Genomic DNA, 27,767 nt, shown 5'->3' with positions numbered 1-27,767 from the left:
AAAGTACTGTAATTAATGCAAAAGTATTGCAAATTTTGAGGAAAGAATTCTCAACACTTTTTTTTATTTTTTAGTTCAGCTCATCTTTTAAATGGTTTCAAAATTACAAATAAATCTTGAAAATATGTATTGGTGAGGGAGAAATAAGTGAAATAAAAGATAGTGTATGATGAATGCAGTTTTAACCATATTAACACATCCTACAGATTCACAGTTCACCACTTCCTTATGTCACAGTAAAGTCCTGAACTAAGGAAATCAGAGCTGAATTGTGCCAGGACCCTTATTACTGTTCTCCTCTTCCCACTACCTTAAATTCTTAAATTCTTGGGCAGTTTTTTTGGTTGGTAAAAATTAATACATGCTAGACTATCACATTGTAGCAAATGAAGTAAATAATTTCACTCCTTCCAGAAAAGTAGAAAAATAAAAAAAAGAAAGGGGAAACAATTTTTTATTCACCACTGCCTAAGCCTTTGATGGGATTTGAAATGTTGGGAGAACTTCCCCTCCCACCTCTTCTAATCTAAGGGCTAATGACTGGCTGCCTGCAGATGAGGGAATAACTCTACCTGATTAAGGTCTCACACTCAGAACTTAATTTCTGATTTACAGTATTCTCCATGACTTGATGCTGATGAGGATTCCTTTCTGTTGTGTTTTTTTCCCACTCCAACACTGAAGTAGCATGCTATGAATGAGAAGTCTGAGTTTGATTTTTTCTGAAAAGGGTATGAAAATAGAAGTTCGAAGTTCTGTGGAAAAAAATTACAACAAATAAAACAAAAAATTTGAATGTCAATGTCAGCCTCCAACAGTTCCTAGACTGTTATGAAAGTATTAACATACTCATAAACATATTTTAAAACTGTTCAGTAGTTTCCGTTATTTTCCTGGGGCTCCATTCAAAAGAGACTTCCATTTTACAGTCCTATTTGCACCTTCTATATCAGATGAGAATAATTACTGTATAATCACAATCAGACCATGACATTCATCGGTCTTTTCTGATATCACATGATAACAAAGACATCTTAGGTATAGAGCATCTGGATTTTTGTTTCACATTTTCTCATCTCATAGTTCTGAATGCAAAGATACCAGTGGGAAATAAGTTTCATATACATTGGATGATATTGGTAAAGACTTCATCACAATTACATCTAAGAAACATGATTTATTTATTTGTTCAGGTTTAATGAAATTATGAAGTTGCAAACTTAATCGTTCCATTACAGGATCTAGTAAAAATAACAGAGTTAAAGTTGCACATGAATATTTGAAAATATTCTTAACTGTGAAGTATTTTATGAGAAATTTGTTGCAGTTAAGTTAGAGAAGAGATTGCTTGTATCCCCACCTATTTACTAACACTTGTAAAAAGAATGCACCATTTGTGTGAAGCCAAGAATTTAATCTTAGTCTGATTAGAGTCTTAGTGTTTCTTACATATTATAACAGCCTTATCAAGTAGTTTAAATTACATGCTGCTAACATAAATACACAAACCCTTTAGTCTCTACACTTCTGTGTTGTTTGACTGCCCTTCGATGTGGGGGTTGATGGTTTCAGTCTGGGCGTGGGCTTACAGCAACTGGTCAGTATCCTGAGCCCTTGGCCAGAAGTATGACATTGGTATTTATGATTTCTTTTTTCTCAGTTTAGGACATGTTTGAGAACTTTATGTTTGTTAAGAGCCTTTGTTGCTTGCTTATTGTTTGTTAATTTGCAAGTCCACATTGCAGCTGAATTTACTGTGTAATGTGTGTTTTACATATGTTGGGTGCCTTCTCTTTGTTCTCACTGCCACCCCAAGGCTTAACAAGGATGGCTTGACTGACCTTGCTCCGGAGGCTGCATTCATTTGATGACCAGTAATTGGCCATCAGAGATGTTTATGGGCTTTGGGCTTCAGGTGTTGCTCTCTGAAGGTTCTTTCAAAGCTTCCTTTGTGCTGTGTTTTATTAAGGAGGTCTAATGGGTCATTCTGCTCTCAATAACAACATGTTACAAATGCCTATTAGTTACAAAATACATATTGGTGTAGACATTGCATCACACAATTAGAGCAGATGAGAAGTTAAAACAAAGCAGGTACTAGAGATCTGGTAATTAGATAATTGGTATTGCTTGCAAAAACAAGTCTTCAGGCAAACCAACACAAGCTCAGGCACAGCCCAGAAGATCCTTTAGCCTGTTTGTTGGCTTAATGCAAAACCTGTGGCCTGGTACAAACAGCACTTACTCCCTATTTACTGAGCTACAAAGCTAGGAAACATGATAGTGGTTTAGTTATGCTTAGATTTCAGGCAGACCATTCATGCTGGAATGCAAGAGGGGCTCCTCAGATGATTTAATGGCACTAGCCATACACATGACAAGAAGGCAAAACACATTGGATTTTCAGCCCCAAATCTCTTAATATGGACTCCAATGTTCCAGAAATCCCCTATCAGCTAAGGACTGGGATAGCTGTCTCTAAATTTTATGCGGTGGACTTCACATCCACTGGAATAAATCACTTACATCATGAGCTTATTATTTTTAGTGCTAGTCTAGCAGCCTTATTCTATGGGCAAATAAAGATACATCTGAGTGTTTTGGTCCTGCTAGGGAACATTGGATATTTTCATTTAACTGCTGATTCGTAGGAGGCTCCCTTGATCAAATGCAACTGTTCTATGTTCATATCTCACTGGCTGTGATGCCAGGCAGGCCCACATTTGCTTTCACTTGGCCAAAAAGATGATACACTGCACTGATAAAACTACACAATCTTAACATTACATGTTGCTGTTCTGATCAAAAGCTCCTCTGAGCCAGAAACTTCTGTTTATTATCAATTAAAGTAGATATAAAATACACAGCTCTCCTTCTCATCACTTTCCTTAAGCTCCTGTGCTTAAAATGATATATATTTTTAAAATTTAATAATCTTCAGTGAGTGAAAGGGGCTCATGGGACCTCATTAAAGGAGGCTCAAGGAAATCTGAAGTTGGCATAATGTGAATCCATGTGACCCTCTAGCAAGGAATTGCTTTGTTTTTTTAGAAATGCAAGCATTCTCTGCACCCACTTATCCTTCCTGCTCGAAGAAAGGATCTCTTCAGATAAAACACAACTTTAGGGTGTAATAATCACATTTAGTACTATTCTAGCAGAAGATGTTCTTCCTGTATCTCACAAAGTTTCCTCCTGTGCTAAGAATTTTTCTCTGAGGCTAAATTGATGGAAGGGGTGATGGGCATGTAAAGTATTTGAGGATGTTATTCTCATTAGACTTGAAACACTGAATGATTTAAATATTTAGTTCTAATGTCACTGAATCCTACAAAAAGTAATTTGCATTTTCTGTAATGTTTTGTGTCTTTGAGACATGTGAACGGCCATGTGTTTACAGATCCTGTGTTCAAGTGTTAAATGCTCTTTAAAACATTCACACATACAAAATAAAATGTCTTTTTGCCTCTGATTGGGATAAGGCCCTGACACGTTGAACTGATTCTGGAATCCTTGTTTGAAAACAAAATATTACTCTATTGCATCTGCTACAGATTCTTTCAAAGGAAACAGAGAGTGAACTTTCCATTTTGTAAAATCAGATACTTTCTTTGTCATCCTGCAGAGTGATCACATTAACTTTTTCCAGTTTGTCATGAGATTTTAAAAAACACTTCCATAATTTAAGAAGTGGTTTGTCTCTATCAGCTAGAGTTCAAGGAACAAACAACTTCAAAGTTGTGATTTCTTACAGACTTGTTTAAACATGGAGAGACAGAGAGGCAATCTTACATGGTGAAACAGCTACAAAAATTTTTTTTTGCTTGTATGAAATGTAAAAGAAAGAAAAAGGCAAAGTAAAAAAGCTCTGTTTCAAAATAGCATCTGTTGAAGCAATTTGTCCAAGCAATACTTGATGTTAAGAGTACGAAAGGTGAGTAATGATGCATGATTTTGTACAACTTAAACAAATCCTTAGTAAACTTACATGTACTATTCCTGCCTCCTGAAATCATTTTAGGCATCTCTCTCGTGCCTCTCTCTAGTATAAAAAATGGCTTAGGTTTCATATAGTATTGAGATCCATTAAGACAGAGACTTCATATATCATTCAGTGTGTGCAGAGTGATTGCTTTTATAAACCAAGCCTTAACTGAACAGCATGTTCTGTACCTCATCATCACTGATACTAAAATATTTACTAAAACACCTACGCCTTGATGAGAAACACTATGTTAAAATGTACTAGAAGATGTGACCTGGTTTTTTTCCTTTTTTTTTTTTTTTTTTTTTTTTTTTTTTTTTCCCTCCTCCCTACCCCTTTAAGGATCTTTTCATAGGCTTCTTAAGGAAAAGTAAGAAACAAAGCAGACTGCCTGTCCTCCCTATTTTGGCCCATTTTCTACCTTGTCCTTGAAAGAATTCTTTTCCTAAGAACTTGTATATTTTGGTGACAAATTCGTGAGTATCAGAGAAGGCTGTCAGAGAGAAGGATGCTATACCGACTTGTCCAATCAGGAAAAAAAACCCATAACACAAAAACCTTTATCTGTAATTTTCTCTTGGTGTATGGACAACTTCAGGCTACCTTTGCACCCCTGCCATACATTGAGGTTTGCTGGATGCCAAGGCTGCTCTGTTGCTCCCCTCCTCATTCTGGCAGGACAGAGAAAATATAGTAAGAAGCTCTTGGGCTGAGATAAGAACAGAGAGAGATCTCTTTACCAGGTTGCGCATTACGGGCAAAACAGACTTGCTTGGGGAAATTAGTTCATTTTATTTTATTACCAGTCAAATCAGAGTAAGGTAATGAGATTTAAAACCAAATCATATAAAAAAACCTTTTCTCCACATCTTCCCTCTTTCCAGGTTAAACTTCATGGGCATGGGGGCTGAGGTCAGTTCATCACACATCATCTCTGCTGCTCCTTCCTCCTCACTGGTAGAACTCCTGAGTCCTCCCCTGCTCCAGCCTGGGGTCCCTCCCACCTGAAATAAATAAGTTCTTCATTAACTTATTCAACTTGTGTCCCTTCCACAGTGCAATCCTTCAGGAATTAGAGTGTTCCAGAAGTGTAGTTCTCATCAAACTTATCTTGAAAATTTTATTTGATAGGCCAGAATGTTTGTAAATGGCCAGACATTTCAAATTTAAAATCACAGTGTGAATACAAAATACTTACACAGAGAAAACTGCCTTTTTTAGGAAAATAATAACACTAACACTTATATTTTCCAGCTGTTAATGTCATTGTCCTGAAAACGACAAAGAGTTGATGTTATGCTTACAGACCTGTCAAAGTGAAGCCTTATTATAAAACCTAAGTGTAAATTCTGGGCACCCATCCTGACCATGAGCTAAAATTCTGTCGTGTGAGTTTCACTTATATATTTCAGCCAGGGTTATGTAGTACAGGTAGTAAGTCCTCTCCACATTGCTAGGAATATTAGAAATACAGCATCATACATTACCCATCTCTCTTTTCCAATAAGTTAACATGGGTTTGTTTACATATTGTTTTGATAAGCAAGCACAACATTCCAAAGTACCCAGTGGCAGTCTGCAGCCTCAACATCCTGGAGTCATGTGCCACAGTTGAATTTTCCAATCTCTAGCATGTAACTCAACTCTTGTAGCTTTTAGCTATGTATGTCCCTTTTCTGGTGGGATGCAGAGAAAAATTTTAGTAAATGCCATATTCACTGACAAACTGGAGATTTTTTTCTGCCTAATTTGATCACTTCAGTGTGAATCAATCCTTGCTCATCTCCTTTTTTTCTTCCTCTCATAAATGAGTTTATGTGAATGTTATGTCCAGAAATGGGACAGAGCTGGTATGCAGAAATTTCATTTGCAACAAGACTGAAATGAGAACAGCTATGTATAAACAGAAGCTAAGATCCTGTGTGTACATTATATAGTAAAGTCTTTCTTTAAGAGCTCTCATGAGTATTGTGTTAAGAAAATATATTGTTATATGTCCAACTTATTGAAACTCATAAAATGCTCTATTTGAACTGCACTTTGATTTAGTTTTATCAGGAAACCAGACTCTGTTCCAGGTCAGTTTATTTCCATTACCACAGTATTTTCTTTTCTGTGATTTTTTTTACAGTCTATAATCTCCTCGTCCTTTTGTTTTCTTCATTAACCTTCCGGCTTCAGTGTCTTTAGCAGTGCCACCTTGCCCCTATACAGTGCTTAGCCTTTCTGCTGAGACGTCAAACAAGGCATAAAATGAAAGAGCTTTAATCCTAAGGAATTTCCCCAGAGCAGCAGAGCGTAGTGTTCAGAAATCCTGAGCTGAAACACACAGGCTATTGTCAATTAAAACCTGATCTCTTTTACGCCAGGGTCATGCCACCTACAGAACAGGTCCTATTTGAGGAGGGGCAAAAGAAGCCCACAGTTATTTTTGCTGTATCTTCCTCATACTGGAAACAGAGCATAATATAAAGTCAGCGTACAAGCAGTATTTTTTCTTTTTTTTTTTCCCCCAGAAACATCTGTTTTACCAGTAATTGGCTGAGGATCAAAAAGTGTTTTCTTTGCAGACAGAGTTTCAAAAATAAAACATAGACAAATTAAACACTTTGTAAATAAACGTTATATAAAACCAAGAGCATTAAAATGTCTAAAAATAAAAAGTGTTGTATGAGAGACATTGATTTATAGGGAGATTTTTAGATTGACACAAATTAAGTTGAAAATGTGAAACAGGAGGTTGAGTTCTGATGTGATTGTGAAAAATGAGAGGCACCGTTGGTGGATACAAAGGCAGGATGCGGATTTGCCTAGAGACACGTGTTGCTTTTGGGAAGCTATAGGGATTGTGAACTTCTAGGTGAAAATTACAGTGAAGATACATCAGAGGCCCTGTGAGAGAACTGCATGCTTTTAGAACAGTTTGGAAGCTAGGTGACATAACCTGCAGCATTTAGTGGCAACAGAGCCATACATTTAGGAAACTGAATCCTGTGTTAAGTGTACATGATTTGAGAAGCTAATACCCACTCATGAGAAAATGATAGGCAAGTGTATATTTGTAATTGTCTGTGCAGTTTCGCTTATTGAGCATATTAAGCACAAACGTGAAAAATCATAGGTGATTTGAATTTACATTTATTATCACAATTGGAGGAATAGTTTTCATATATCTTTTTCTATGTTTCTGCTTTTCAATCAGCAACTTGTAAAATTTTATGCTATTGCTTTGATTGTCCTTTTACTTTCTGTGGTATTTTTTTTCCCACATAGCCAGGAGCTCTAACACAAGTTAAACTGCTGCAGCAATTTAACTAGCTCAGGTGTCCCCCTTTACTAAAGGTCATGTTTTCTCATAGCAGAGTTGGCAGAAACAAGTATGTTGGCTTTTTGGTTGAGTGCTTCCTTGTCCAAGTGATTACAAGCTATAGCTGAAGATGATTTTGTGTTTATCTACTTGACTGTACCGGCAGTGATTGAGGTGTGGGCACACAGGCACATCTGTCAGTTCAGCTGTAACTTCTGCCCTGGGGAAAGGCAGATGTTTGTGGTATGATAACGTATTAAATTGTGCTTAAGTGCATTTTCGGTTCAGTTTGCTTCCACAGGCCTTGGTCAAGGCCTGAAATAGATGGTCATAGCACAATGGATTTTTTTTTTTTTTTAACCTACCTTCTATACCTATTTGCCATAGGTGGTGTCCAGTCTCTCAACATTGCTTTAAAATGATTTGGGGAATGGGAGATGTATTTGTTTCTATATTTTCGCTTATATACAGAGGAGTGGCCTTTGAGCTATGAAGGTAAGGATTTTCATATGCACATTAATTTTCCGTCTTTGAATTTCCTGAATGGATGATGGGAACTTTCTTGTATTTGGCATTTTTGAAGATGAGATAAAATCTGTGTGGTGGTGGATGGATTCGGCAACTGTATTTTGCAATTTTCACTGGGCTTCCAAATCCACGATCCCTTACTGGCTTCATTTTCAGAAGCGCAGACCACAGTCTTTCTACTGCCTCATCAGAAAGCGCACTGATCAAAATCTCTGAACCTGTAGTGTTTGTGCAGCTAAATCAATTTCCGATGGGTTTAAATACTTACACAGTTTAACACATTTCAGCAAGCAGTTCTGCCTTTTAGTGCAGCTCCTAGGTTTGGAGTAGCAAGTCTGAATTAAGTTCACAGCTCCTCTCTATTCAGTTTTACCATTTCCATCACTTACACATTTGTTATTTAGTAACTGCTCTAACATTTTAAGTGTTATCTCAGGAGTGGTGACATTATTGATTTTTCCCTCTAGTGATTGGTCTATCATTTAAGTCATCCTTTAAATGAAAACAAAACAAAACAAACCAGTAAGAATATTACAATAATCAGCTTTTTAGAGCAAAACCAGGCTTCAGCTCTTCCCAAAATTTGTTTTCTCAAATTTTGCCTCCATTTTATTATAAAACACAATTTATTGATCTTTATAATTAATATGGGAAAACCCCTAAAAACGCAAGTAAAGGAGCTGCATTTGAATGCTTGTCTAAATGATTACATAGGCAGCTAATACTTTCACACTATCAGGCCAGTTTTGATGTACCAGTGATTAGTAGCTGCATTTTTTTCCCCTCAGATTTTGATTCTAAAAGGTTCAGCTGAACCTAAAAGATTGTCTTGTTGTAGAAAATAAGATCAGTGATGAACTGTGGGCTGGTAAAATCATTACTTGTAATATAAGGCTGCACTGATTATGTAATGAATGATTGAGGATAAATTAATAAGTATCTGCAAGAGTTATCCCTGGATGGATATAAAATAATAATGACTGTTTTAATTTTCTGCGATACTTGGCAGCCGGCTTTTCACACAGTTGATTTTCCAGGTTTAAATATTATCAAAGTGAGCGTGTCCTCAGTATGTACATTTCAAGAACTACTTTACAGTTGTGCCTAATTTGACACTGCTTTGTTAAAGAAAGGAGCCATTTTGCCACATTGACAAATATTGTAGCTAGCATTGGGTGAATCTAAGGATCAAGTATCTAAGAATCAAACTTTTTCCAGGTCACAAAGTAGCCAGATAACTCTGGTGTTGCCTGTGGAAACTGAAATTTCACATTTTCTTCCACTTCTGGTGTTGAAAAATTTGTTAGGGATCTCCTTTTACAATAAGAACATAGCTCTCTTTGTCTTTCTAGAAACCTACATGAAAGAAAATATGAGATGAAGGTAATTTATGAGTGATAACAGATTTGAAGTGATTATGAAGCAGCACTCTCTAAAATTAATGAGTTGATAGCCTTTTTATGTATTTTTGACTATTGGATTATCTCCTAAAATTCTTACTCTCAGTTAATAAGTACTTGGATAGCCATGATTTCCAGCAGTTTAAAAATATATATTTTAAGTTAATAATAGCTCTTTCAGCAAACTAGATTTTTGTCAGGAATTATAGGGCCTACATTAAAAATGTTAAGCTTCTCAGTAAGAGTATTTGAAACTAATTGCAAACAATTGAGTCATTACAGCAAAATAAATCACCCATTTTCCATCTGACTTAATCCTTCTTCCTTTGCATTTGCATTTGTAGTAAATGAAGCCACATGCGCAGATCATTAGCATGGCCCAGCTGAGTGGTAACTCCTTGAGCTGTAGGAACTCACTTTTTTCCCACTCATTGATCATACCTCCCAAAATGGAATCTTGAACAACCTCCTTTTCTCCACTTCTAAAGTACCAGGTGATCAGGGAAGCTACATCTCTTTTCCTGGTCTTTTCAAATGGCACATTCCTAATTTTAAAGGTGAAATTGAATCCCCTCTCTTTATACTTAAATTTATAAACATGTATTTCAAGGCTGCTATTTACATGCTGATTTTAAAAGCTGAAAAGATTGATTTTGATTAATTTAGGAGTAACGCATATTTATATTTCACCATCTACTTGTCATGATGTTGCTCAGATTTTGGTCCTGGATCTCGTACTGCAACTGACACCTTCACTATGTGGCAATATAGAAATCACTCTTGAGTCAGTTTTGGTAAATCCGTGCAGTCGTTTATAGGCAGACAATCCCTTCAGCCTTACAGCCTTGGTTATTTATGGTCCTGTGTGCTCTGTTTTCATCAGGTCAGAAATATCTTATATTTCCTTTTTTTGCATCAGTCTAAATGATAACACTCAGGGCAAAAATAATTGAATCCTTAGTTCTCTGACAGGCCCTTCTGGTTTTCTCAAATTTTACTGGGTTCAAGTGGTGACATCCCCAGCTTCTCGTCCCCCACTTTTTGTGGTTCCCACCTCACAGTGGAGCTGCTAGAACAAGAGGCATGTTTATTATGTGCCAGATTGTAAAACTGCATACAAAACCACAGACGAGGTGGAATTTACAATAAGATTCCTGAATGTGAACTGGAGAAAATGACCCCTGGACACCAATCTCCTAAGCAGCAACTTACCTGCAAAACAGTAGTTTTAGGTAGTAGCATTTTCCTTCAGAAAAGGTTGATGAGTTTTACATAAAATGTAGCTTTCGAGCTGGCAGTTACACAAATGGCTGGTATAAAAAGGAAAGTGGCGGCTTTGTTCCCTTCAAAAACTGATGGGATTATGAAGAGGTGATGAAAGTAGGAACTTTCCTTATCGAAGTAAAATTAGTGATATTGGATATAGGAAGGATATGAGTCCTGAACTGTCCTAATCCACTGATCTGCCCACAGGGCCTTGAACTCCTCCAGGGAAAAGGGATCCAAATCCAGCCTTTAATTCCTTTTGCATTGCCCTTTACACCTATGGGGATTTTTCCAATTCTTTTCTTTAAAATACACAAAATTGAAACAAAAAGTTGTGTGCAGTCGGTATTTGCAGCCAAAGCCTTCATCTTTTTGGTTCAGAAGCAGCTTATTTTCCTCCCTCTATCCATGAAAATATTTTTAAAAACCCATTCTGGACGCAACCTCTTCTCCTTACTTTACATTGCTGCAGGATTGCATCTGCAGTGTTCTCTGCAGTCCTGGTTCCATTGGAATCAGTAGAACTCCTCCTATGGATGTCGACTGAGGCTAAAACACTGTCTACAAACTAGGATATCTTAAGTGTTGTTAAAATACAGTGGGGATCTCAGAAATTTAGGGTTTGTTTTCCAAGTATAGCTGTGAAATTTACAGGGTAGATGTTTCTGAAATTAATAGTGCTTGAGTGTTCTCTCATGTCATGCTTTTGGAATACCATTGTAGCAGCAAAATTACACTCAGCTAAGGTATATCTAATGGTATTTGGTTGAAGAACCCATCTTCTTAAACTGTGGAATAAATAGAAATATGATCAGGGACTTGCCTTCTGTTTGTTTTAATTTGAAAATGCTTCTTTAAATAGACAAGACTTTACATTTCTGTAGTAATAATAAATGAACCATTTCTTTTTTAAAGCTCAGTTAGTGATTTTTCTCTGTGTTTTTCTACTATGAGAAGATAAATTTTATCTATCTTTTGGTTCTTGGAGAGAGAGAGGGTGTATTAGTCCTTCAGGAAACTTACATTTTGACTTGTAAACAAGGCGTCCTCTACATGGGATCTGTTTTTCTCTGGAGTTTTATAACTCTGTTGCATTTGGTTTGGCCTTTGTTTTGCTTGTGAGAGCTATCCTTTCTTTTAATTACATTTTGCTGTGGCAAACTCAGAGACTGAGAGATGGCTGAGAGACTGAGGTTCTCATATCTTACAGCCCTGTCTTGTCCCAGGTGACAGACATTCTATACGGTTCAATTTATGAATCAGCAACACCCTTTTCAACTGGTATAATAATAATACCTGAATAATACCTTAATACCTGAAGAATTATTTTGGGCTAGTCAAATTGAAGTTTAGCGTAATGGAACAAATAGCAAAAATTTCTAAGTATGTTTTAATCAATGGATTAAAAAAATATTTGAGAATTAATACAATATATTGAAAGACGCTCATAAAAGATAATTCTTGCAGTAAAAATATTTAAATGCACTGTCAGTGTTGATTTAGCTGCTTTGTCTGTCACACCAACAGGTGAGAAAGAAAAACACAGATGAGAACTAAAGAAGTGCATTCCACACAGACATACTATATGCTTCATAGAAATTTGAGCTCATTAGGAGAAATCCCTCCATAACATAAAGGAGAAAAGAACTCCCTATCTGAATTCTGGTTTTAATGAAAAAAATTGTACTTCAAATGTAGATAATATTTTGGTCTATTTTTTTAAGGAGATATCAGAGTATCATGGCTTTTGGTTAGTTAAAATCAAACCTAAGCTAGGAGTAAAAGTCTCAGAGATTCTCAAAAGTTTTAGGAATTTCACTGAAGTAGTTATGCAGAGGAAAAAAATAATCAGTCAGTTCCATGTCCTCCAAGAGAAAAAAGTGAGTTTTGTTGTTTTGTTCAGTGTTATTTAATAGTCCCCTCTAGTTTGAAATTGCATTTTACTTGTCCTTTTCTCAAATAATAGAACTGAATAATTCTAAATAAATCTTGGTAGAAAACATGACATTAATATCCTTTTTCAACTGTGCAAAAATACTAGGGAATGCTATTTAAGGAGAGAAGCAAGGTAGCTGTTTAATAGCATAATCATTACCTATGATTCCAAATACATTATGATTCCAAATTATCATTTAAATTATGCCTTTTCTCATATTACCACCAGTATTCTTCATAATAATTTTTTTAAAGTTTATAATTTTCACAGACATGTATTTTGTGAGTTATGTATTTATTTACATATTTTATGTCAAATTTCCAGTGATCTCAAAAAAACTTCAATATTGAGTTGCACCCTAAAATTTAGTCTTTACCAGTCTGAATTAGACCACAACTTTTAGAACAACTTGCAGAGAGAACTTTGAGAGTGTGGTTAAGCTTGGGCTATTGAAATATTTTTGGAGTCTGTAAATGGCCTCAAGTGATTACTGCTCTGAGTCCACAAGCGTACCCTAAGGACTAATGGGTATAACCCACCACTTGAGCTCCTGAAGTATTTCTCTGAGTATCTAGAGAATCCCCCAGGAGAGCTTGACCCCATCTCTCCCTTCAGTCCATGTGGAATGTCAGAGGTGGAGTTTAGCAGCTGCTCTCTCAGTTCCTCTCAGCAGCTCTATTGAGGCAGAGTGCTTCACTGCTCTTCTAGCTCTGTCTTACCACTGAGATGAGACCTCAGTGCTTCATCTGAGACTTTTATTCATCTGAGAATGATCTCTTTACTTGATTTATGTGCCTATGATTCTAGCTGGTACAATTGCTTTGGAGAGGGCTATATTCTTGGAATCCCTCTTGAGTAAATCTTAGTTCAAGCATTGGACAAGGTGGTAAGAGGAGGATAAACCAAGCAGAGGCATCAGTTTCCATATTCCCTCTCTTTTCCCTCTCGAATCTTTCCCATTAGATAGTCTTCATGCTAGCAACACTTGATATATCCATGTGTAATCTGAGCTATGCCTTTTCTCTCCCTCTTTCCTCACACCCACATCTCAGGCAATTCAGAGGAAGTTCATTATTCTGCTTTTACCAGAGTTTTCAGCATCATATCACATCAATGCTCTCAACAAGCACCGTGTCTTTTTTGATTCCTCCATGGCAGATGTGGTAGTCACTAGAGCAGTGCAGCACTCACTGTTTGTGAGAGCAGCCAGTGGGCTCTGCCAGGTCATTATTAGTGCCAGAACTCCAAGGAGTCATCCATTCTGGTGATAGTCCTCTGAATTTTCTCTTGGAGAGATTATTTACTGCTGTAAATATTCTCCGGTTAAATTATATGTACTTCTGTTTCCCCAACTTTCTGAGCCTTTCATGGTTATTATCCAGTGGTTGAATAGATAAGCATGACAGCAGTCAGACTTTCATGTAAGATATGCAGCAAGCAAGAAGAAAGGAGAAACTAACAAATGGTCTTCATTCAATGTCATCTTTCTTTCTATGCTGGTATCAGCATAGGAGGATGCTCTCTGTCAGGGTGCATGAAGGGACTACATATCCTGAAGCATACACTGGCAGTCTGTCTTTCTAGGAGCGAGGGAGCTGACATGTTCATCTCAGAAGTGTGTTAGCAAAGCAACATTCAATACATTGCCACTAAATTAACTTCTCCCTCTACTAGCTGTATTTATTTGACAAAGGGTTCATTACCTACCTCACATATTCTGCTTTACATGACCCTGACCTTTCTTTGCCATGTCTGATAAAGCAAGCCCTCATATTTCTAGCAGATTTTGATTTTGAATGAAAAATATCAGTACAAAAATCAGTAGCAAATTAAGAAATGAAACTTTTAGACTATTGTGACTATATTGAAATAAACAGTGTAGTAGCTACTGTTCTGTTTGATTTTTTTTTTTTCTGCTTACTTGCTAATAAAAAAGAATTTCAGTTTCAAAGTGTTTGAAAGTAATACAGCACATCTCCTCTTCCAAGACACTTGCCTTTGCAACAGAAAATAATTTGATTCAGAAAACTGAAATATGTGACAAATGTTAAATGGATTAAAAGGTGGTTCATTGACAAATTGAAAAATGTGGTGTCAATGGGCAGATATAAATTACTGGGATATGTCTAGCAGTCTGCCTGAAATCAGTTCTTGGTCAATAGCACTTAACATTTTTATCAACAGTCTAGACAGTGATATAAGACATTTTCAGTAAAGCTTGAGCAGGACAGAGGTTGCTGAGGTGGTAAATAATATGTTGGATAATTGCAGAAGCTAGAAGAAACCTATTTAAATATTGCCAAATACTATCAGCCTTTTATGTGGGATAAAAACCTATAGGTAATTGTTAAGCTGTGATTTAGAAAAGGACAGGTTATCAAAGATAATTTGGTGTTCTTGGATTCTTTGTACAGTCCTGTGGAAGGAAAAAGCACTAATGCCATAATGTGCATATTGAAGTCAGACTGTCAGGCAGATGGGGTGATGATTGCCCTTTGCACGCTGTATTGATGAGACTGTTTCTAGAATGCCAAGTCAAATTTTGGTGTCCAGTCCTAAGGTAATGAGGAAATAGGACAAATGGAAGACATTGAGGTGCACAGGACCTGGAGATCAGGTTTTAAATCCTGTGTAGGTGTAACAAGTTGAGCTTAGTTTATCATTACGTATGGGTACTTGGGCATGAAAATTTTTTTGTAGGTTTGGGACGAGAAACACTGTCAGCATCATTGATAAATGCACAGCAAAATTCAGTGACTGGAAAATTAAATTAAGGGGAAAATGCAGTCTCATATTAACTTGCAATTTGTTAGCTTTGCAGATTACTAAATAGCAGAACAGCTGATCCAGGGAGGTGATAGATTCATCAGTGCTAGACATCTTAAAAAAAAACCAAAGAAAACAAAAACAAACACTGTTTTGTGCTGCAAAAACAGTGATACATGTTCTGTCCTAATTCTAAAACATACCTGATTTAAACAGTTGACTCCTGAGGAGGCACTGAGAAATTACTTCCCCTGTTGTACCTAGGACCAGATAGTTTGCTTGCTCTTTCCTGTCTTCTGAGCCAAAGAACCAGACTAGGCTTACACTCGGATCCCAGAAAGGTTGATCATCTTTCCTGAATGGTGCCTGAGTATGACTTGTGGTCACCATAGAAGTGATCAACGGGTTTTAAGGTGGGAAGGGACTTTGCACAGCCCTCAGAAGAGAACAAGAGTAGTCCAGCTTAGGCCTTTGGGCTAAGCGTTCTTTATTTCTGAAGTAGCACAAAACTGTGGAAGGACAAGGTTGTCACAAGTCCCTGTGGCCTCAGAACCTGAGAATCCTGAACATAATGGTGGGTTCTCTGGTGTGTCGCTGTGTTAGTGTGACAGGGATTTCCGTTTGTTTTTTTTTTTCCAGCTCTAACAGATGGAAAAATTAGAGAAGCTTTCAGAAAATAAGCTTCTTTTAGATTTGAAATAGCAACACAGGCTTTAAATTAAAATATGGGTTGAAAATTATTACTGTAAGACCAGTTGGGTATGTTCATAGGTTAGACTATCTGTGAGAAAAGGAAGTGGACTGAAAAAAAAATGAGATAAAAAGGACATTATCGCCATGGGAAAGAGAGGGGCAGGTAATCTATTTCTTCTTGGAATATGGTGGTATCAACTGGGGTAGAGGTTATGGAAGAAGGAGGTTGTACTACATGATAAAACCATTATTTCTATTGTTTCCTTAATTTTTAGTGTTTAGTGGAATTACAAACTTTAGCAGACTCCCTTTCAGAAGGAGCTCATTTTCCCTCTCTAACAGGCAGGAGGTAGAGAGAAAATTTGAAAGTTTTCAGACTGATGCCTGTTTCTTTTCATCTTTAATCATTGCTCAGTGTGAATTTATTCTGATATTGTTGTTTAATTTCATCCATATATTTTACAAAGAATTTGCATCAGATGGAGTATATTTTGTTCGGGTAAATGAATAGGTGGGACCTACAGACCTTGATGATACTCACCAGAAGACATAGTTTGTGGGGCTTGAGAATACTAACAAGTCTGCATTTGTGAGAATACTGGCAATTCTGCATTGGTTTCTTTAATGTCATCTGTTCCTTTTAGTGCATATCACTCCACAGGGAATTTGCTTCTGAAGATAGGTTTAGCAGTTCTGGAGCTATGAGTAACATGCACCTCAGGGAGCCAGAATCTGTAATATAAAACATATTTTATCTGTTGTCCCTTTTGAAGTATGTAAGAAATATACAAAATGGACAGTGGGTTGCTTATTCATATGCCAATAGATGTTACCAAGGAATTATTTGCCTGTTTGTGTCATGTACTTGCAGTTTATCAGAATTCTTCTTAATTAAAAGCTTTAGCATATTTGGCTTCACCTTACCTGTGGCTATTAATTTATAAGGGATATGTTTGATTATGGCACTTAGAGTGTTTGATTTACTGTTTTCATGGATGCAATCGATCTATTTCGTACGGGCATATTATTGGTTTTAAGCAGTGTGGTACTGTGCATAGAAGCTGAAAAAACAATTTCAGCTTGAGACTGGTATTGATGATCAATGCTATGGGAAATGTTGAAAAAAATACCAGAAGATGTTTTTCAAAAGGGTTGTCTTTTTGTCTGTTTTGAATGTTTCTGGGCTGTTTTAAGGTCCTATTTGATGATTATGTTTATGATGACCTTTTTCTTTCAGGAATACCAGCCCTGTAACACCAACGCCTGCCCGGAGTTAAAAAAGACAACTCCTTGGACCCCCTGGACCCCGGTGAACATTTCAGACAACGGCGGTCACTACGAGCAGCGTTTCCGATACACCTGCAAGGCGCGCCTGCCCGACCCAAACCTGCTGGAGGTGGGACGGCAGCGCATCGAGATGCGCTACTGCTCCAGCGACGGCACCAGCGGGTGCTCGACAGACGGTGAGCAGAGCCAGACGGGCTCACGATGCCCCCTGCTAGCGACATGCCTGCAGTTCCATCTGCAGCGCAGAGTGGAAGTTTCTGCTTGCCGGTGTTTTTGTAACAGAACTGATAATGAAAAGGAGGGCGTAGTGATCCCAGTAGGGAACGTAGCCTGTATTTCTCTGGATGTAGCATCCTCATCCAGACAAAGCGTCTTTCACCACCAGTTATGAGATTTGCCAGGTTAAATCTCTTCACAGTAGTCCCGTTGTTCTAAGATTCTGTTACCTACTATACCATCCCGAGCTTTTACTATGGGTGAATTTGTGCAACGTTAGCGTATTTCTGGAGTATTTTGCTACCTTTTGCCCAGTAGTTTGGAAGTAGCATCTGTAAGATTCATACAGGTATTTAAATAAATAAGGAGTTTATGAACTGGATAATTTCCATTATAAAAGTTTATGTTGAGCTTTTGCTAGTAATTTAGAGTTCTGTTTATTTCTGAGATTGAAAGCCAAACTCCTTCAAAGTCTTTTCAAATATAGATGACTTTAAATTGGAATTACTTTGTTCCAGAATTTTCTTCTTTTCCTATCAGTAATGCACAGTTTTATGTATGTATAAAAAATCTAAACTAGGAGAAATTGTGACAGTCATTCTAATTTTATTAATGCATTTCATTGATTATCTAGTTTTAATTACTTATAAGTTTATCTTTTAAAGTATTATATTTTAGTCATAATCTAAAAAATATTAATTTTTTAAATTGTTATATTTAAATATTTATAGGCCTGTTTTCCTCTTACATAGTCTTTTGCATCTTCACAAGACCCAGATTAGCTGAAAAAATAAAAGTATGACTGGAGGCAGTTAGCTTATCTGAGACAACAAAGGGAGAACAGTTTCTGAGTCCCCAGACTTTCTAATTCTCAGTATTTTTCAGACAGACAAACTATTGTGAAAGTCAGTTTTAAGCTCCTGCTGGTAGTAGGTTTACATGTCAAGGTTTTAGTAGTGGGGTAGGTGGGGGAGGCTGCAGAGTTGGCTCTGTGATAATGTGCTAGAAACTTCCATCCCCCCTTCATCCTGTACAAAACCTTTATTGTTTCACTTGGCATCTGTGTATCTTTTGAGGGGACAGAATGTTAGTCATTTTTTGAAGAAATATATAGTAGTGAAGAGTGTGAAGTAATGAAACAGAACCTGTGGTACTCCAGATAAGACTTAGTTTTGTGCTCTATGTTAGTCCCATTTCAGATAATCTCCAGTGTCAAATGTTGGGGTTTCATTTAGGTCTGGATAGCAAAGCAGATTTTGGTATGGAGCAACTCTTTACGAAAGTGTTTCTTCTCTTCTGTTTTCATCCAAACTAAATTTCAGACTTATATTGAGCAAAGATTTTGCTCTGCAAGAATTGGTGTATGACCTGTGTCTTGTTCTTAATGAGACTTCAAGGTAGTGCTGCTGCTTTTTGCTGTCTTCCAGCACTTAGACATGGATGATGCATTTTTAAAATTTCATGAGATTAAATGAGAAAGAGAATATTTTTTTCACCAGGTAGTGCAGACTTGGGAAAGTCATCACAAGTATAAGTAAAGCTGTAGGAGAATCTAGGTGTAATCTGGTCTGACAGCTGAAATGGCGCAGTGTAAGGAAGGAATATACAAAGGCCAATGCACGACAAGAGAGGAGGTCAGTAGGGCAAACCAGGAAGAGCCAGTTTGTTGTAAATCACATTGCTGCAAGAAATTTAAACTTGGCCTGGAGACTCCTCTCTTAGCTCTGAAGTCATGATCATAAGACCACTCCTGGAGCTGGATGCATCAGTTGACTCCTGCAGAAAACAGGCAGAAGTAACAAACCGAACCATTTGTTAAATAAAGCATTTTTTCAGTGTGCAAGTGATGGGTGCAGGGATGGTGGTTCAGATGCATTCTTTGCCTGATTAGCTTGAAGATTTTTTTTTATTATTGTTTTTTTTCCTGAATGTAATACTCCTGAATTTCCTGGCATTGTACTTGTTTTGTTGCATCTTGCTGAAGCTGCTGCTTTGATTCATTTGGAAATAATTCATCACTGGAGCAATGTATGTGCATGACCCCAATCCTGTTGCATACTAATAGAAATGTTCATCTGGGTGAAGAATTTTTGCTGACTAATCCCAAAACTATTGAATATTTTAGTACTTTTTATTGAGTACTTGACAGGGCAGAAACTATTATACATCTGTCTGATCTTCCTAGTGAGTGCCTTTATGGCTTTGTCATTAATATGTGCTCATTCTTTCATTCTTTTTGGCCAGTGATTCTTTAATTAGTCTGTAATGAAAGGTGAAACTCGATCGGTGTTCCAAGTGGCTGCATTAACCAATACACTTCTGGTGAAAATAGCACATTTTATTTTGAGACTGTTTGCTTAGTCATTTTCTGATTATGGATGCCAGAACAGTTTGGAGTGGAACATTTGTTGAGGCGGAGTGAGGGGGCACCATTTTGATTTGTTGATGAGATGAAACTTGCTGACTGCATCTAAACTGCAGGATTCAGGAGCACTTCCCTTCTCCCAGGTTTTGAGTGGGCCAACACACAACCACTCTACTGCTCCTTGATTTCACTGGAAGAAAATACACGAATAAGAGTCATGGAGAGTAGCCATAGCTTTTGAAACAGAGAGAAGTCATGAGAATGGGAAAACATGAATTGTGGCAGATGCCGTCACTATTTCTGGCCAGATAGCAAGAAAACATCATAACTTACTTCCACCTGACCAGAGTCTGGATACTGTGAAGCATTATTTTCATTATCTCCATGTCGAATGGTAGCAATTTTCTGGCTTTTACAGAAAGATTAATTCTGGTACAGAATGCTTGGCATACCTCATTACCAAAGATGTGTTCTGCAGAGATCAGTTCTCTGTTCCTTGCAGATAGGAGCCATTTGTTAGAAATTTTCTCATTGCCTATAATCTCCCACTGTGCAACTATAGTCATGCTGTGTTAAACAGAATCATGTTTCACTGTCAGATGCTAGCAAAGCAAGCTTTCTTTGTTGTCTGAGCTTAGAGATAGAACTTCTTGCCAGAAACCCACTAGACTCCTCCTGAGTATGGTAAGATTTCTATCTCAATCAAGTAAGCAGTAGCATTTGCAGAGTGTATTCATGCTTTTCTGATTTGAAGTTTGATTAAGAGGAAAGAAAAATAAATCTTGTTACCTGCCTCTGGGTTTTCATATGGCGCTCAGATAGGAAGGAGACAGCTATTTCAAATAAACCGAAAGAGATTGTGTACATTGTTATACATCTTAATGCACTCTCTGTACAATCCAGCATTCAGAGTATAGAAATTACATTATTCTAGGCTTTAATATGTGCTTGTGAAACATATTAAATATCTACATTAAACACACTGGTTCTCTGTAAGGTTATCTGATACATAAACAGTAATAATTTTATTGAAAACATAATTTTTTAACCCAGGGATGAATATTTCACATGGTATGAGGTTGCCTGATGTTTCTAGGTTGAATTTATCTTACCAAAGTCTAGACTCTGTAGTAGTCTACAAAGAGAACTTCACCACCCTGAGGAATCAGCGATCCACTGAAGATAAGCATCTGATGTAATGGGTGCAGTTCACCCTCTGGAGATAGACGCTGCCTTCTTTCCACGATGTACAACGCAGGCAGCAATGGTGGGCTTAGACAAGACATTTGACTTTGACATGGCCAGAGCTAGACCAGGTTACCTTCCAAAATACCTTCTGAAGGCAATTTACAAAGGAAATACTTAAAATTTCAGTCACTTCAGTCTTAAAGAGTCTTTTGTTTTCTTTTTTTTTTTTTTTTTTTTCCCCAGGCACCTGGTAATCTGCACCTATACTGCTAGTTGTTGCTGCTTCCTCTATCTCAAACCTCATAACATTGTTTTTGAAGGCAGTTTTTGTGATTTTGTCTGAATTAATCTTCTAGTGGCTATGATCGCTTGTGAAAAGTTTGATTAAATCTTTCCTTGTAATACTCACAGGAAATCTATAGTGCATTCAGAATTTTTTACAGAATAGAACATGTGCTGATAATCAGGAACGTCCTGTAGTCAGGAGGAGTATGTTTGGAGATGTTATCCCTTATACTGTCATACTGAAGCTAAGCTATGGTATACTGAGTAAGAACAAAATTAATTCCGGAAGTTAGAACTGAATTTGATGACAAATTCAAGTTTGATTTGCAAAGTACAGCTTGGTGGAACTTTGGGGTTAAATACTTAAACTCAGAAAAGCTATGTACAAGAAATAAAGTTATCAGGCTGATGTGACGTTCTCCATCTGCATACTCTTTGGGTTTTTTAAATATGTCACCTTTGCATTGCATTAATGTTTGCCATTTTGTTTTACTATTTCAATTTTACTATGTTTTAAAGGTTTATACAGTTTTTAGAAGTTATAGGTATTTAGGCCTGAAGTTATATAACATGTATGCTTAAATAATATTGTCAAATAACTTGCAGACTATCTTCAGAAAGTGACAACACTGAAACAATCTTTGCGTATCCTTGTTACATCTGCACTTCAAGCAGTATTTTATTCTGTCATTTAGAAATGATTCAGGATACCTGAATTTTGGCTTCAGATCATCTTTTCCTAAAGCCATGAACCTAGACTGCTTGGATTATTGAGTTTTCTTTGTTAGGTTGGAACTGGAGGACATAAGTCATAAATCAGTCAAGTAATATCATTTATCAGGTGTCGCAGCTACTTCTCTCTTACTTAGGGCTGTATTACTTAGCTACAGGCTAGACTAGGGAATTATTATTAAACTAGGTGCTTTAATAGAGCCTCACTTTTAAGGCAAATTAATTAAACTTGGCTGAGAGTGTTGCAGTTTTCAAGCAGAATCAGGTTAACCAAAGTCTCATTACAGGCTTTTGCAAAGGCAGATTTTTTTTCTCCTATGCTAGTCAGGGCAGGTGACTTTCACGTTAACATGTCTTCAAACAGGATTAATTTATTATGGATTTATGAAACTATTTCAATTCAACCAAAAAGTTTTAAAAAATTACTTATAAATCATCTTGGTTTATATCAGAATTATGTAAATTAAGTGGACAATTGTTTTCAGGTATATTTGTATTATGGAACAAGTGAATCTTCTGCAGAGAAGTACTAATTTCTCTGTAATTTTACTGATATTGAACAAAGGAGAAGTGCTTAAAATGAGAAAAATTTCTTTTGTTTAGATGTCAGTTCATAACTTCTGACTTCTATGATCTTAGAAGTTGATTTTATTTTGTCCACAAAATCACTGTAATTGCTTTTACTGCAGTTTTTGCAGTACTTGCTTTTACATGTGGAACTTCTCCCCTTAGAGAAGCACAGCTGCCTTTTTAAAATTGTACTGGGATCAGGTAGTTAAATCCCCTTTTCTAACCACAGCGTGCAGCAGTTTATTACTTGAGTATGGCTTGCTCTAAGTCAGTCATAGGCTTTCTGAGAACAATTTAGGTTAAAATGTTTGAATGATGAACCTTTCATAAAGGTCAGATCGGAATTTGACTTACAGCTGTTCTGTCCGTCTTGGGAAAACTTCATAGGTTTATTGTTGATGAATAAATGCTATGACTGATCATTCTCTTTGCAGATTTACAATTATTTCTGTAGATGGGCTTTAAATAAGGAGGACTAAGATTATGTTCTGGAAACTAGACTTTTGCTGCTACCATGCCAAGTGGCCTGGTAGCATCCTGGTTTATATATTTATATAAATTTATCTTGGGAGCAGTAAGCTGAGAAAAGCAGCTTAATGTTGGATTTTGTTGGGTGGCACAATCTGGTTTCTGTCCCTGGAGTCGGTTGTAGAACAATCTGAAAGTGGCCCAAACTGCAAACAGAAGCAGCAAGCAAGAAAACCACAGTTCAATGAGACAAGATGGAGTTTTCAGTTTTGTGCCACTTGCTCTGAAAGATTACAATTCTTTTCTATTTATGCCTTCTCCTGTCGAATTTGATGTTAACTGTGATAAGGCTAGGACTTGGTTCTGTGTATGCACTTACTTTCTGAAGAATTTTTGCTTGAAAAAATTCTATAATGTAATCTTTTTATTAGTTTTATATTGCCCCCCATCCCCTCTACCACCTCAGTTAATAGAAAAGGCTTCTCAGCTGAAAGACTCAGGAACTGGGTCCAGAGCCCCAGATGGCCTCTCTACCAGTGTTGAGTGGAGGGGAGAGATTCTTCCTTGACCTACTGGAATAACTCTTCCCAGTGTAATCCAAGTGCCTTCTTTTCCACAAAGGCACATCGCTGGCTCACTTTGCTTTCTGTCCTCTAGTACTCCAAGATCCTTCTCTGCAGAGCTGCTTTCTAGGTGGCTGGCATCAAAGTATGGTTGCATGGGGCTGTTCCTGTGCAGATTCAAGACTGCATTTTTCCCAGCTGAACTCAATGAGGTTTCTCTCTGACTTGTCAAAGTGTGACACGACCCTTTGACCAGTCTTCACAGTCAAGGCAAACTCGTCCAGCTTATTAATGCTGGTGTTAAGCAGGATTGAACCTCGTGGCTTTGCTGGAGCTGACCTCTTAATGGATCATCACTGAGCCATTAAGGTCCTCTGGGCCTAGTTGATCAGCCAGTTTTCAAAACATTGCACTGTCCACTTACCTAGCTCATACTTTGTTGACTTGTCTAGCAGGAAGTTATGAGAGTCAGTGTTAAAACTGTTAAAACAGTGTTAAAACAGTGTTAAAACCCATAATAAATTTGAGATAAGCATTATCCACTGTTCTCCCCTCATCTGTGCACCTTGTCCCCTCCTTGTAAAAGGCTATAATGTTGTTCAAGGAGTAGATAGAACAGTATTTCCAGAATGCAAACTGATCTTGTCACTTTTTGCGCTGTTAATGGTATAATGTTAATTTCTTATTGTGTAGTTTCTTTCTGAACAGAAAATTCAAAAAGTCCCTTTATGAGCACTGTATTAACTACTGTAAAACTGTGAAAAGACTGGTCCTTATAATGAATTTTTTAATGCTTTAGAAAGAAAAAAAAATCAGGGGAACACTTTCTGCAGAGCAAACTCCACACTGAAAAGATTCTTTGGAATATTTTTCTGTTTCAGAGCTAAACTACCTTAGAGCTTTCCCTTAGAAGATTCCACTCCCCAGTCCCTAATTTAAATCTCAAGAAATCTAACACCATAATGTCAGATAAGGTCACACATTTTCTTTAGGACTTAAAAAGCTATACATATCCTGCAAAAATATCTTTAAAATATCCTAGTATTCTTATGAAGTGATACACCCTGCAGTGATTTATGAATGGAATGACTGGCAGTCTGGTCTGGTTAATACTTTTTTTCATCATTTGCATTGCTCTTAGTTTAATAGCATAAAAACCCCCTTGATTTAGAATTCTGGTATAAAATATACTATTTTGTTCTCACAGCTCACTGCATACATAGGCTGAGATGACCAGAATGATACCAAATTACAAGAAAAGGGTCTTACAGAGCAGGAAAGTGGACCTGTATTCATTATTGGCATTCTGTTTCTCTGTATTTGCTCCCTTTTTTGCATTTGAATGTATGTCATGTTCTTTGAAATGCTGTTTTTAATATCTCTGTAATAGAATCTGGCTCAGCAGGAGAGAAATAGTTACCCTCTACAATTCCTGACAGGTTTTACCCATTTTTAGTCATTTTTATATTGCAGTTCTGCTGTTTTCTTATTAATTTCACCAGTTTCTTATTACCAGTATTTCTGTGTCAATGCATCATCATTCCAGTATTTCACATTATCAAATGTTGAATGTGCAAACCCTCATCTACTTTGGGATGATTGTGAATACATTTCTTGGGGAAGAAGTTAAGCAGTGTTACTAATGCCGTAACCATGGGTAGAAATAGGGTGGACGCTGCAAATAAGAGGCTCCTCCATCAAGGTTATGCAGAATGCTGATCCTGTTCAGTGCAGGACTGCTGTTGGGCAGACTCTTCACAGTATTACTTCTGTCTGTTTTCCCGGCATCGTTCAGTAATTCTTTATCTCCATTTCTGCTTGCACACTGCCTATGCCTGTGGGCAGGGCACAAAACAATTTAAGAACAAACATTTTTGCCTCACTTACAGCTGCAAACAATCCCCTGCATTTCTCAACTGTTGATGATACAATTCATCTGCACTTTTGTACTTGGTAATACTGAAGCTCTAGCACAGAGAGCCAGCCACATCCTCTGCTGGCTGAAGTACCACTCACAGGACCTTCTCTCATCACAGCTACTTAAACAAGTACTTGTAATAAAAGTACTTGTATTGGACTTGTATTGGTCCATCAATCTGCTTTGGCAACAGTAGGAAATCCCAGTAGTGTTGGTGGAGATGCTTAGTAATGATGCTTAGAGGTAAAGCTACAGCTCAAGAGTGATTTCAGTGTTGTGCTTAGTACAGTTGGGGGATATTTTTCACATGCAGGACCAAGCCTCACAGTGACAGAGATACTCAAATTAACTGCAGATTATTAGAACTCTACCCAGGACTATATCCAGGCCTATTGGTTGTATGCTATGATCTGTGTGTTCCCTCTCACCGATAAATAGCAGACATCATCCATTGCTGTTTAATCAAATGCCTTTTCTCTGTACTAAACTTACTTAGAAAATATGTTTTCTACTTGCTAGATGATTATTTTAAAAAGGAATTTTCTATGGGGGTGGGGGGGGGTGTGGGGGGGTGTTTAGTGAACATTATCTGTAGTCTAAATATGGCTAGGATGAATACTGTGCATGGGATGCCCATGAGCCTCTGTGCACAGCCAGCAGCAGTGAAGGCTGGGTGGATTGAGTAGGCAGAGCCCTGCAGGAGCACCAGGCGAGCTGGCTCAATGAATTGTCACAGGAAACTCAGTCCTGTCTCCTTTGTCACATTCTTCCTGTGAAACAGAGGCAATTAATCTGTATAATGTATTTGGAGATTCTCTGATGGTAATTCCTGTGAAAGAGAGAGATATTTTTTTATCATTCTTTGGTGGAATAAATTGTCTAGTTCAGTCAATGCGGCCATAAAGTTTTAACTGAAGTGTTGGATCCAACTCTTCGCTGGAGTTCTCTGTAAGTGAATATGAAGTTTCTACTATAGAAAAGATTCTTGAGAGGAAACTAGGGCTTAGATTGTAAGGCTAAATGACAGGACCCTTCTCTTCATATTATTTACCATTAGAAGCCTAGGAGTAAATTTGAAGAGGAAAAGGTTGCTCTGGGATGAGATACTGTTTTAATTCAGTATTAATTTTTTTATCTTTTTTTATTAGGATTGTCAGGGGACTTCTTGCGTTCTGGACGATACTCTGCTCATACCATCAATGGAGCCTGGTCACCCTGGTCTCCATGGTCTCAGTGCAGTCGTGACTGCAGTAGAGGTATCCGGAATCGCAAACGTGTCTGCAGCAATCCTGAGCCCAAGTATGGGGGACTTCCTTGCCTTGGCCCGTCTCTAGAATACCAGGAATGCAACATTTTGCCTTGCCCAGGTAAGTTTCAAATTAAATGAAAGAAGTGAAAATGAATTAGCTCATCCTCAAATTTATTGAGGTTTTGGTTCTTGAATCAATTGCAGCTCAAATTTACCTTTATAATGTGAGTGGATTTGGGTAATATTCCCATGTGATGTCAATAAATTTATCGTCAAGAGTATTAATTGCTGTGGCCACTGAAGGCCAGCCACTGGAGCTCTTCAGGGTGCTGCGACCTTCCACAGTGAGTCACCTTTATAAAGGACGCCCTCTGCTTCAGAGGCACAGGCACACCCTAGTGATTGCTCTTTTTGTGAGGGTTGCTGGGGCATCTGAGCGCAAAGGCTCTCAGTGCCTGTGGAGGCAAGGCTGGTGGGCCAGCTCAGCTGGGCTGCTTCTCCCAGGGCAGCTCTCTTCAGGCAGTGCAGGAAAGAAGAGGCAGGAGGCAGGAGATTCTCCGGAGTCTTCTTTATTCTCTGGAACTGACAGCCGAAGAACCCCGAGGGTCCCGACCACCCTGGTGATATAGGGAACTTGGGGGGGGGAGGTGGTTTGCACTTGGGCCAATGGGGTTACAGAATTGGGAAACAACCGATCAGGGGAAGGATCCAAAAATGGATCAACGGGGAAACAGGAAAACTAGGAAGTACAGAATGAACCAATGGGGGTCAAGGAATCTGCATGCTTGCAAGGGCTCTTGGGTTTTGTCCCCGTGTGCTCTCCCTAACCAGAGAGCATGTGTCCCAGGGAGACTCCCTATGGGAAGCTTCACTGCTTCACAGCTCACTTTCCCTCCAGGGGAAGGCACAGCTTCCTGTGGGAGCCTTTGTGGCTCCCACAATTAATGGCGATATCTTTTTTAACTTGTGAGACTGACTGTAAAAATGTAATTTTAGTATGTAAACTTACAGGGAAAAAAAAAAGACATTCTGGCAAGACATGAGA

General features: G+C 37.7%; 1 protein-coding gene across 8 annotated transcripts in view; it reads left to right on the top strand.

Annotated features, from left to right (window-relative positions):
* Positions 1 to 27,767, top strand: part of SEMA5A (semaphorin 5A) — a 317,116-nt gene that overhangs the window by 264,687 nt on the left and 24,662 nt on the right. For all 8 annotated transcript variants that reach the window (XM_040072786.2, XM_040072776.2, XM_040072727.2 and 5 more), the window contains 2 exons: positions 17,119 to 17,344; positions 26,622 to 26,840. In XM_040072786.2, coding sequence (XP_039928720.1) covers positions 17,119 to 17,344; positions 26,622 to 26,840 — 445 coding nt within the window. The remainder of the gene's footprint in view (positions 1 to 17,118; positions 17,345 to 26,621; positions 26,841 to 27,767) is intronic.

Source organism: Hirundo rustica, chromosome 1 (genome assembly GCF_015227805.2).
Source record: "Hirundo rustica isolate bHirRus1 chromosome 1, bHirRus1.pri.v3, whole genome shotgun sequence".
NCBI lineage: Eukaryota > Metazoa > Chordata > Aves > Passeriformes > Hirundinidae > Hirundo > Hirundo rustica.
Note: the sequence above shows the minus strand (reverse complement) of the source record. Positions and strands in the feature narration are given on the sequence as shown.